The sequence below is a fragment of the Adiantum capillus-veneris genome, chromosome 2 (genome assembly GCF_014529385.1).
Source record: "Adiantum capillus-veneris isolate H3 chromosome 2, ASM1452938v2, whole genome shotgun sequence".
NCBI lineage: Eukaryota > Viridiplantae > Streptophyta > Polypodiopsida > Polypodiales > Pteridaceae > Adiantum > Adiantum capillus-veneris.
In genome coordinates, this window is record NC_140932.1 from 99,770,001 (window position 1) to 99,782,456 (window position 12,456).

The 12,456-nt window shown below is 39.8% G+C and overlaps 1 protein-coding gene across 1 annotated transcript; it reads left to right on the forward strand.

The window, feature by feature from the left end:
- Nucleotides 1–4,882: 4,882 nt before the first annotated feature.
- LOC147463281 (uncharacterized) lies at nt 4,883–5,591 on the forward strand. Its single transcript, XM_086528364.1, has 2 exons — nt 4,883–5,038; nt 5,367–5,591. Exons 1-2 carry the CDS (start codon nt 4,883–4,885, stop codon nt 5,589–5,591), a joined length of 381 nt encoding a protein of 126 aa, XP_086384490.1.
- The last annotated feature ends 6,865 nt before the right edge of the window (nt 5,592–12,456 follow it).

Here is a 12,456-nt window from a genome sequence, read left to right on the forward strand (position 1 = left end):
TGTAAAAGTCAAGTTCTACCCTAAATTTAAGGCTCCCTTGAAACTACTCTCCCAACTTATGTAAGAGGCTCAACCTTAATTTCAATCCTCCCTTGCTATCTTGGTAACTCTATGCTAGATTAGAAGAGTCTATAGTACCAAGCCATATCCATGCATGTTTACTAGGCTAGCGTTTTCAAGTGAGGCTCCAACTTACGTTTGATCCTCCTTTGCTCACTTGAAAAAAAATTATGTTGGTTTAGGACTAGCTAAGTTCGAGCCTCATTAGCTCACTTGCAAAAATCAATGTTGGTTTAGGACTAGCTATTATGAACCATTGTATCAAACCATACACTGCATAGTATAAGTGTACACCTATGAATGCCTACAAGGTGAGAGCTAGCATGTACAAGTCAAGTTCTACCCTAAGTTTAAAGCACTCTTGACACTACTTTCTCAACTTATGTAAGAGGCTCGAGCTTAAGTTCGATCCTCCCTTTCTATTTGAAATGCTAGATTAGGTTAGGCTATAGTAACAAGCCATATCCATGCATATTTACTAGGCTAGCATTTGCAAGTGAGGATCCAACTTGAAAACATCTATGCTGGTTTAGGACAAAAGCTATTATCCACCATTGTATCAAGCCATACGCATGTATAGTGTGTGGAAGTGCACACCTATCATGAATGCCTACAAGTTGAGAGAAAGCATGTACAACTCAAGTTCTACCCTAAGTTTAAAACTCTCTTGAAACTAGTTTCCCAACTTATGCAAGAGCCGCGACCTTAAGTTCCATCCTCCTTTGATATCTTAGAGACTCTATGCCATATTAGGAGAGACTATAGTACCAAGCCATATCCATGAATGTTTACTAGGCTAGCATTTGCAAGTCAGGCTCCAACAAGTTTGCGCCTCCTTTGCTCACTTGAAAAAAACTATGCTGGTTTAAGACTAGCTATTATGAACCATTGTATCAAGCCATTCACATGCAAATTGGAAGTGCACACCTATGAATTCCTACAAGTTGAGAGCTAGCATGTACAAGTCAGTTTCTAACCTTAATTTAAAGCACTCTTGACACTACTTTCTCAACTTTGGAAGAGGCTCGAGCTTAAGTTCTATCCTCCCTTGCTATCAAGGAGAGTATATGCTAGATTAAAAGAGGCTATAGTAACAAGCCATATCCATGCATGTTTAGTAGGCTAGCATTTGCAAGTGAGACTCCAACTTAAGTTCTAGCCTCCTTTGCTTACTTGAAAAAATCTATGTTGGTTTAGGACAAAGCCATTATCCACCATTGTATCAAGCCATACACATGCATAGAAGAAGAGAACAACTAAGAATGCCTACACGTTGAGAGCTAGCATGTACAAGTCAAGTTCTACCCTAAGTTTAAAGCACTCTTGAAACTACTTTCCCAACTTATGCAAGAGGCTTGAGGGGTGCAAGCATGACTGGGTGGTACACTTTTATGGGTTGAAAGCTGTTTTTTAATAGCCACTTAATAACTATCTCATTAGCTATTAGCACCTTTGAAATTTTTGGATTCATAAAATACTAAAAAAAACACCAAAGCTCGTACGTGCGAGAGAGGTCCCAGAAGCTCGTACTTGCGTGGGTGTTGAGCACATGCAGAACACTGAGCATATTCAGTTTCATTTTGCTCCATGATGCATATCCATGGACATAGATATAAACACACACACACACACACACACACACACACACACACACACACACACACACACACACACACACACATATACCTACACACAGAGAGTCTTGTTTTAGCATTAGGATTTGTTATTGGTGCAAAAATCCACCAGCAAAGACATCTAGTGGAGATACAATGCAGTCAAAGAAGACATTTTGTGGAGATACAATGCAGTCAACAGGATTCACAGTCGACTCTATTTGTTGGGGAGAATCCCCAGCAAAGTCTTCTTGTAGCCCCTTCAAGAATTCACAGCTACCAGTAATGTTAAAAAGTAGTACTTGTGACGTTGCTGCGGGATGCTCCACAAGTCCAAAAGATGGTCTTCAAAGCAAAGGTGAGGTCCGAGATTTTCTTGCTAAGTTTCAAGTTGTGTACCTCTCCAGCCATGCTATGGCTACATGTTGTTGGCAAAGTATTACACAGTTTTAGGTGGTGTATGACTGTTGTTAGCCAATTTATATTATGCTATTACCCAGCTTCTAGATAGCTATTAAGTAGCTTTGAAGGTACTTCTAGTTTAATCACATCTTCCATTGCAGCTCCAGGGATCTCTGAGACACCCGATGATGTTCCAGAGGCAACAATTGGAGACATAGAGGACAAGGTAAAATAGGGAAATCTTGCAAGAGGTGGCAAGCATGGGCAAAGTATGTCTAGGAGGTTGACAAGAAGGTCTGTAATTGTACACGGAGCTGACGATGAAGATACAAATAGCGATACATTGATGCAGAAATGTATGCCTTAGTAAATTTAGTGTCAGCCCACTTATACGTGGTTGAGTTTTTTTGTCTTTTGGAGCACTTACTGATGGCATAGCAACATGTAGAATCTCCTGTCAATGAAGATTGTGGAGACACTCTGGAGAACATGTTGGCAGAAGCTAAAAGAAAGAGGCAAGGGTCAGCAAAGTAGAAATCCAAGAAGATGAAGAAAACTCTGTTCAACAAAACTCCTCCAGATGTTAGGAGTGGTGGTGGTGAAATCGCTTGCCCAGATGTTGAAATAGAAAGGCATGCAAAGGATGCTGGCAAAGACCCTACTCTGCCTCGGGTAATTGACCTAACAATGGTTGGTGCTGAAGGCCCTGCTCCTGATATAGTTGCTGATGCAAGCCTAAAAAGTGAAGTCCATGTTCATTGTGTGAGCATTGATGGTACTGTGCCTGCTCCTGATATAGTTGCTGTTGCAAGCCTAAACAGTGAAGTCCCTGCTCATTGTGTGAGCATTGATGGTAGTGTTGATGGCAGTGTGCCTGCTCCACAACAAGTTCATCAAGCAAGCTCGTTGGCTGATCACCCTAATACCACCAGCCAAGATCATGGTGCTGGTCTATTGTTCCCTGATGCATCTTTGCAAAATTTTCTATTTCAAGGAAATAATATGAATGCTATTCCAAACCGTTTTTGCAAATATTTTGTTGTTTTTCCTCGCAATTAGTCACCTTATGTAGACAGTCTTGTGTATGCAGTTATTAATAACGAATTAAATTTTCTCGTTCACTATGCAGCAAGTATTTCTAGTTGTTAACAACCAAAAACTGTCCAATAATGTGTTGAAAAGTTTGACTTTGTTTCCAAAAGGTAGACTTCCTTTTTTGATTGTTGCTTGGCATCTTTTTGTAACAGCAGGCAGCTGATTGTGTTCTAACCACATGTATGTTCACACCAGCAAAGACATCTGGTGGAGATACAATGCATTCAGTAGGATTCACAGTCGGCTCTGATTGTTGGGGAGAATCACCAGCAAAGTCTTCTTGCAACCCCTTCAAGAATTCACAGCTACCAGTAATGTTAAAAAGTAGTACTTGTGACGTTGCTGCAGGCTGCTCCACAAGTCCAAAAGATGGTCTTATAGCAAAGGTGAGGTCCGAGAGTTTCTTGCTAAGTTTCAAGTTGTTTACCTCTCCAGCCATGCTATGGCTACATGTTGTTGGCAAAGTATTACACAGTTTTAGGTGGTGCATGACAGCTGTTAGCCAGTTAATATTATGTTATTAACGAGCTTCTAGATAGCTATCAAGTAGCTTTGAAGGTACTTCTAGTTTAATCACATCTTCCATTGCAGCTCGAGGGATCTCTGAGACACCTGATGATGTTCCAGAGGCAACAATTGGAGACATAGAGGACAAGGTAAAATAGGGAAATCTTGCAAGAGGTGGCAAGCATGGGCAAAGTATGTCTAGGAGGTTGACAAGAAGGTCTGTAATTGCACATGGAGCTGATGATGAAGATACAAATAGCGATACATTGATGCATAAATGTATGCCTTAGTAAATTTAGTGTCAGCCCACTTACACGTGGTTGAGTTTTTTTGTCTTTTTGGAGCACTTACTGATGGCATAGCAACATGTAGAATCTCCTGTCAATGAAGATTGTGGAGACACTCTAGAGAACATGTTGGCAGAAGCTAAAAGAAAGACGCAAGGGTCAGCAAAGCAGAAAACTCTGTTCAGCAAAACTCCTCCAGATGTTAGGAGTGGTGGTGAAATCGCTTGCCCAGATGTTGAAATAGAAAGGCATGCAAAGGATGCTGGCGAAGACCCTACTCTGCCTCTGGTAATTGACCTAACAATGGTTGGTGATGAAAGCCCTGCTCCTGATACATTTTCTGATGCAAGCCTAAACAGTGAAGTCTCTATTTGTCGTGTGAGCATTGATGGTACCATGCCTGCTCCTAATATAGCTGCTGATGCAAGCCTAAACAGTGAAGTCCCTGCTCATCGTGTGAGCGTTGATGGTAGTGTTGATGGCAGTGTGCCTGCTCCACAACAAGTTCATCAAGCAAGCCCGTTGGCTGATCACCGTAATACCACCAGCCAAGATCATGGTGCTGGGCTATCGTCCCTTGATGCATCTTTGTAAACTTTTCTGTTTCAAGGACATAATATGAATGCTATTCCAAGCTGTTTTTGCAAATATTTTGTTGTTTTTCCTTGCAATTAGTCAACTTATGTATACAGTCTTGTGTATGTAGTAATTCATAAGGAATTAATCTTGATGCTAGTAGTATGTCCACCGTTAGAAACGAAGCCCAAGTCAAGGCCATAAAAACTCATGATAGATCACCCGTTTAAAAGGTGGAGATGATACATGGCGCTCAAGTGGATGTACCACATCAGGTTGGAACATGTGTATGCATCCAACTCATGTTCATGGGCTTTCCCAAATTGCAATGATTTGAGCAGGATGCTTGCATCAGCTGAGGAGGACTATCATGTTGTCCCAGAAAGTGTGCAGAATGATCCTGGGGCTCTTATTTTGGATATAAATGGTCTTTTGATTCATAAAGTGGATTTGGAAGAAGATATGTTTTTCCCTACATGGAATCTACAATATGACCAGGTGTACTGGAGGAGAGGCCAAGAAGGATATACTTCCTTGTGCGGCCCGATGCAAGGCAGTTCTTATTGTGGGTAGCAACTCATTTCAATGTCTTCATTTGGAGAGCAGTCATGGAACATAATGTTGTAAAGTGATTTCGTGAATGCTTTCCAGGTTTACGAGGACTCGTAGCAGGGTTCATTGCACGGACTTCCTGTGATGTGCTTCATAATCACAAAATCAAGGGCAAAAAACCCATTTTCTTCAAGCACCTCAATGATTTCTGGAACAGGTGTAATGGTCAATTTGGTCAACACAATACGCACTGGTTGATGATAGTTTGTACAAGTGTACGTTTAATTGTTCTGGCAATTGCTGCATTGTGCCAGCGTTTGGCTCGCCTAACGATACAACACGAAGGCCATTCCTTACACATAAGCTTGCCCCATGGCTGTACAAGTACCTGAAGGCAGGGGATAGAATGCAGTTTGTTACCGAAGGAGGAGATGTGTTTGGCACCTGGGGTAGTGAAGAGGACTTGATTGTTAAGGATTTTATAGAGTTGCATGGATAGAGAAGCCTAGAGTGCTGCCATCGTGTTAGATGTGGCAGAATTGAACAGAAAACCTATGAGGAGATTCAGCGGGAGGCATCGGACAAAGTGGGAGATTGCCCAGAGAAAAACGAGGCCTACAAGGTGGTGTGGGACCCTACTCTTCATAAACGGCCTGGACAGACACGCTTGGGCACATTGGTGGATTGCCTCTGATGTTTGGACAACCTGCTTTTTGTAACAGCTAGTGGATGTAGCTTCTGTGCAGATTTAGAGAATCCCCTCTAGTCATCCTATTTGTAACACCATACTTTTTGATGGTTCTTGCTCATTGCAAAAATCTGTAATATAATTCATCGCTCAAAGCGACCATGTACTGTTTTTTTCCTGAGAAGGTTATTAAGTTCCACTCTTATGTTGAGTACATTATACAAAATCTGGCTTTATGCGACATTGCACTGTTTACTTTCGTACGAAGCTTATTAAGTTCCGGTCTTAAGTTCGAGTACATAAACATCATCTGTTTAGGATTTGCTCAATTTCTATGTTTTGGTGTCATGAGAGTTGTATTCATAGAAATAGGACAAATTACTTGTAGATTTGGCAGCGAATGGTAAAAATTTGTACCTATTAACCCTGCATAACTAACTAGTACCGCATATAGACCATATGAATAGAATGACAAGACTTGTTTGCTCATATAAAAACCAAACGACTAAAATTACATCTCCCATGGCATGCTGTTGTATACAGATTCAAAGACCTCTGATGAGATCGTATACAATCCCCTAGCACCCTGGACTACTGTCAGTGGGATTTTTATACACCTGACAAGATGGGAGTACATGAAGATTGTGTTTCTGCCCAAAAGCTTGTTACAATAATCATGAACCTGCTTATAATAGAGGCCTTTCAAAATGTGCAACCCTACTTCAAACACACTGCCCCAAATATTGACGTCGTGTGCTTTGAGATTCTCCAATGTGCTTGTGCACTTGATCAAGTAAAAGTTGACACCTTCTTCGTTCCCCTCCTCAGCATTGACAACCAAGTTGTCACCTACCTGAATCGCATCACTCAATGCTTCATAGTGCCCTTCATAGATAGGCTCCTCACATTCGTCATCACTATTTCCACCATCACTTTGAGCGATTTTGTGGAAACTCCAGCTAGACATGTGTGTTTTGTTGTTGCAATTCTTCCACTGGTTGTGCATGCATGCACTACAATAGCAAGATAGCTGCATGTGTGCGATGGAGGAGCCATCTTGTTTTGAGTAGCCCCGAATAGAATGTATGGAGCGTGCATTAGGGATAGCTTCACAATCCCATCTATTCTACCGGGACACTTATCCAAGCTTGACCTCCCAAAACACAGGCTCTACCTGCCTATGCTTGGAAGGGTAGTGAGCAATGGACCCATCGGACAAATGCTGGCGAAGAAATCACACAACATCAACTGCACATTTGAGCGTAGCTCCATTTCTCTTTAGTTGCTCGTGTGTAAGTGCCCTTTTCACAACTGCTCCTGCCCCATCATGTTCTCCTTTCCCGTTGCCACTTCCAAAGAAGTTCCACACCATCACTTTCCCTGTCAAAGCAGCATATCTACCAACAAAATAGAAAGGCCTTTTTGCCTTGAACTGCGATGCTGCCCCATCTGACCAAACCCAATGCTGGCTAACATCCAAGTCTCTATCTTTTATCCATTGCCAATGTAGCATAAAGCAGTGTTGGACAACAAAGTGTCGTGATTTTTATCATCAGTAATGAGAAAGTGCAAAGTATTTTTTATCTCAGGTCCAACACGATAGTAGGTAATGTGTACAAAAATGGTGACCTGAATGGAATACCAATGCATCGACTGGATCTCATTCTGCTCCTTGAATGAATAATTCTCAGCAAAATCCACCAGAGATACAACAACATCTTCAGGAAAATACATGATGCACGCTTTGAACTGTTCAGCCTGCCCCACCATCGATACATGAAGTCATGTTTGATGAAAAATTGGAGATCTTTTTTGAATACCTGTAGCAAATCAGCAGTGATCATCTCCTCGCATAGAAGTTCCTTCCTTTTTTTCTTCTTTCCACCTTCACATTTGCCTGTTTCCACATCCTTAAATACTTTGACTTTGATGGTTCTTGCATCCTTTAGCAGCTTCTGTGGAGAGCATACAAATTTCTCTTCCCCACATTTTGTACATTGACCCATGTGGCATTTTAGACCATGGTGGGTACAGCCAGCTTGCTTGGGACACAATAGAGAATCTATAAGCTTTGAAATGCTCTTCACACTGTAATTTTTAGCAATACATGTTCCTGCAAGTGATGAATCATTGCACACAACGCATGCACATTTGCACAACCCACCATGCATACCAAGTGCTTGACTATGCATATGATTCACAGCCTCCTTCAAATATGATATTTTCACATGGTAAATACAACAACATGTCAGCCTATCCTTTAGCTTTCGCACAAAGTAGGGCTTCTCTGATTCAAAAGCACGTAGCTGGATTGCTACATCCGGATTGGCATCCTTGAAACGTTGGTAGAGCTCAGCCTGCATTCCACAAGAAGAAAGCTTGAATGATGAAGAAATCATGTGTCAAAGCTACCCATTAGGTATCAATAGCTATCAATAGTAAGTTATAGCTATTAATAGCTATCAAAAGCTATGAAATAAAAATCACTAGCTATCATTATGTATCAAATACCCATAAAGTAGAAATCACTAGCTATAAATAGCTATCAAAAGCTATCAAACAGCTACTAGTAGATTTCGTATACAATCACTAACTATAAATTACCTTTCACCTAAAGCAAACACCTGATCATTCACTATCAATAGCTATCAGAGAGCTACCAATAGCTATCAAATGGCAGTTATCAAAATCAATAGCTATAACTATGAAATATCTAAGAACCGCTATCAATAGTTGAGAGGTAGCTATCACCAGCTACAAACAGCTATTAAAGATCTGTCAATAGCTATCTACTTCACCTACCAATAGAAACCACATAGAAATCACTAAACACTAGCTATGAAATAGCAATCACCAGCTATGAAAAACTATTATAGTTATCAAAGAGCTATTATTAGCTATCGAGTAGCAATCACTAGCGATAAAGTAGCCTTGGCTATGAAATAGCAAACACTAGCTATGAGATATCTATCAAAAAGCTATCAATAGCTATAAAAGAAGCACTATCTATGAATAGCTGCCAATAGCTAGCTATCAATAGCTATCCAATAGCAGTCAATAGCGATGAAACAACCACTAGCTGGGAAAAGCTATCAAATAGCAGTTACCAAAGAGCTACCAAAGAGCTATTAATAGCTATCAAATAGTAGTTATGAACATCAATAGCTATCTAACATCAATTACTATCTATAAAATAGCTATCAAATAGTAAACACTAGCTATGAAATAGATATCATTAGCTATTATAGTTATCAAAGAGTTGTTCTAGTACCTATCGTGTAGCAATCACTAGCTATGGAATAGCTTTGGCTATGAAATAGCAGCAAACACTAGCTGTGAGATATCTATCAAATAGCTATCAATAGCCATGAAACAAGAAGCACTAGCTATCAATAGCTATCAAACAGCAATCACTAGCTATGAAATAGCTTTAACTAAAGAAAATACTTGATTATTAGCTATTGATAGCGATCACTAGCTATAAAATGGCAATCATCGGCTATGAAATATCTATTATTTAGCTATCAAATACCAATAAATGGCTATAAATAGAAATTGCTAGCTATGAATAGCTATCGGTAGCTATCAAAGAGCTACCAATAGATATCAAATAGCAATTACTACATATAAAATATCTTTCAAATAGCAAACACTAGCTATGAAATACCTCATCCTAAAGAAAATACTTGATTATTAGCTATCAATAGTCATCACTAGCCATAGAATGTCATTGAGTAGCTATAAAATATCTTGATTACCTATTAAAAAGTAAATTTTGGCTATGAAATAGCAATCACAAGCCATGAACAGCTATCAAAGAGCTATCAAGAGATATTTTATAGAAATCACTAGCCATGAATAGCTATCAAATAGCTCTAACTAGCTATGAAATACCTTATCCTAAAGAAAATATTTGATTATTAGCTATCAATAGTCATCACTAGCCATAGAATGTCATTGACTAGCTATAAAATATCTTGATTACCTATTAAAAAGTAAATTTTAGCTATGGAATAGCAATCACAAGCCATGAACAGCTATCAAAGAGCTATCAAGAGATATTTTATAGAAATCACTAGCTATAAAATAGTTTCACCTAAGGAAAATACCTGATCGATAGCTATTACACAACTGCTAATAACAGAATAGTTATTAGTATCTATCACTATCAACAACTAAGTAATTACAAAAAATTATTGGCTATCAATATCAATATCAATCAGATAGCCTGGCAGAAGTTATGTAACAACACATAGCTACCCGTCAAACTTTGACGGCCATCAACTGGCCAATATAGTGAACAACTACGACATATATATGACTAGTTATAATATGGTACAACATAGCTAGTGGGTGGCTATGAAGTAAACTGCATTTGATAGCTATTAGTGTGGCAAGAGTTACCTACAAAACACGGATAGCTACCAGCCAAAATTTGGCAGCTATTAACTAGCCATTGCCAAAGAATAACTATAACGAACAACCATGAAACACATAATTGGCAGCAAAACAGATAGATAATGGTCAATAATTGGCAGCTCAACCCTAGCAATAGTTATGTAAGTAATTCAAATAGCCGTGCAGTCGAAAGCTTCTACCCGGCAAGAGTATCTAACAAATACAAAAAGCCACTACATGGCATACACTTTCTTCCGTACCTGTGATACTTCAAATAAATGGATGGGATGTTCGATATACTCCTTCCGACCAATTCTCTTTTGACATATGTCTTTTTTGTTGGGGGATACACGAGTCTCAAGCATCCAAAAGTTGACTATTAGCTCCTTTACCTCTTCAGGTATGCGACTTTTTTGAAGACTCTGATGACATGTGGAAAATGACAAAGTGGTCTTCTCAGTTTGTTGGAGTAGCAGATTCTTGGCTCCATACAAGTTCCTTATATGAATAGAAAGTAGCTTGGAGACAAAATTAACATTAAAGCCTTGTGCCTCCTCTGGGTTTTTTGAGTTCAGGAGCATCATCATGGTAGACCTCTTGAGAAACATCTTATCTTCAGTTTGCGGCCTCTTCAAGTCTTGAAGTGTGTTCCAAATATTTCCTATCAGTGTATCTGCAAAACAAGGTGTTGATGCTTTGTCGACGTTCTGGGTGCTCAATCATCCGATTGAAGATGTCTTTCTTGGTGTCCATGTCCATTCCACTTGTGCTTTGAAGTACATATCGTGCAATCCCTTTCTCTATCTTTGCTCTTTTTTCATTCTCGACAATTTTTGCACAGCCCTGTGCCTTTTTAAGTCTTCTATTCCTTCGGTTGCTTCATTCCCTTCTCTTTCAACAACCAAACCTACATCTACTCTTCTCTTAAATCGGGCTCTTTGTTCTCTCTTGCGGAAAGCTTCATATTCCCCGATCACCATTGCCTGCTTCAAGTCCTGGAATGAACCAACCATAAAAAACATAACACAGTGACTTATTTACAATCATCAGCTAAGCTACAAGGAGCTTTAGATAGTGCAGTCACAATCAAAAAGAGACTTTAGGGCAACAGCCCACCAAGGCATCTTCAGATTCACGGAAAAAGTGCTGCAAAAGCAAGAAGGAACCCAAAAAATGTTCGGATGAAATAATGAGCTAACATGACATAAACAGCGGGTATTACCAGGATCAAATAATGAGCTAACATGAAATAATGAGCTAACATGACATAATGAGCTAACATGACATAAACAACGGGTATTACCAGGATCAAATCGTCACGGGGAATGCAGGGAATGGGAACCCCGAATAGAGAAACTGACACCTAAAGGATTCTCACTTCTACAACTATTTGTGTCATTTCATTGTGTTGATGTCATGAATGTTGCTCTAGACCACCATGTGGTGTTGTATGCTTACTATCTACATTGAGTGCCTCCTTCCCAACAATACAATACAATGTAACAACCGTAGATAAATTAAAGACAATCATAATATCCTTGGTTGTGTAGATAATAACCACCAATCGTGTCACTAACCATATGTACATACCTCCCCATATTTTACAATACAAGGCAACAACTGTGAATAAATTAGAGACTATAGATCGTGTGACTGACCATATGTACATATCTCCTCAAATTCTGCCCTCACTCCCACCCCAAACATAACAAGTGCATTTAAGACAAACCTGCCCAAAGCACAACAGGTAAAAGGAGAGGGAGAGAAACAGATATAATGGCAAGGCACCTGCTCCTTATCCTCCCCTTCCAAAGATGCAAGTTCCACCATGAGTTCTACTCACCTACAAAGAAGAAGAAAGACCCTTGTAAAGAGTGTGAGAGCAATAGAGAAAGAGTTGCGCACACACACACACACACACACACACACACATAGAGAGAGAGAGAGAGAGAGAGAGAGAGAGAGAGAGAGAGAGAGAGAGAGAGAGAGAGAGAGAGAGAGAGAGTGATTGAGAGCAATGTTCCATAGCTGCGAGAACATAGACATTGCAGAGTGCGGGATGGTTCAAAAAATTTACTTGCCATAATGAAATTGTTCTTCGTAAGTCTGACAACATTTTAAAAAATAGTAGTCCCAAAAAATAGATTTTAATGTTTCACAGGATGAGAATTACTAGCTCCCTCACTCTCCTAAAAGTGATGTCCCGGACACAGCTATTGTGTCCACCCACTCATGCTTCCACCCTGAGCTTAAGTTCGATCCTCCCTTGGTATCTTAG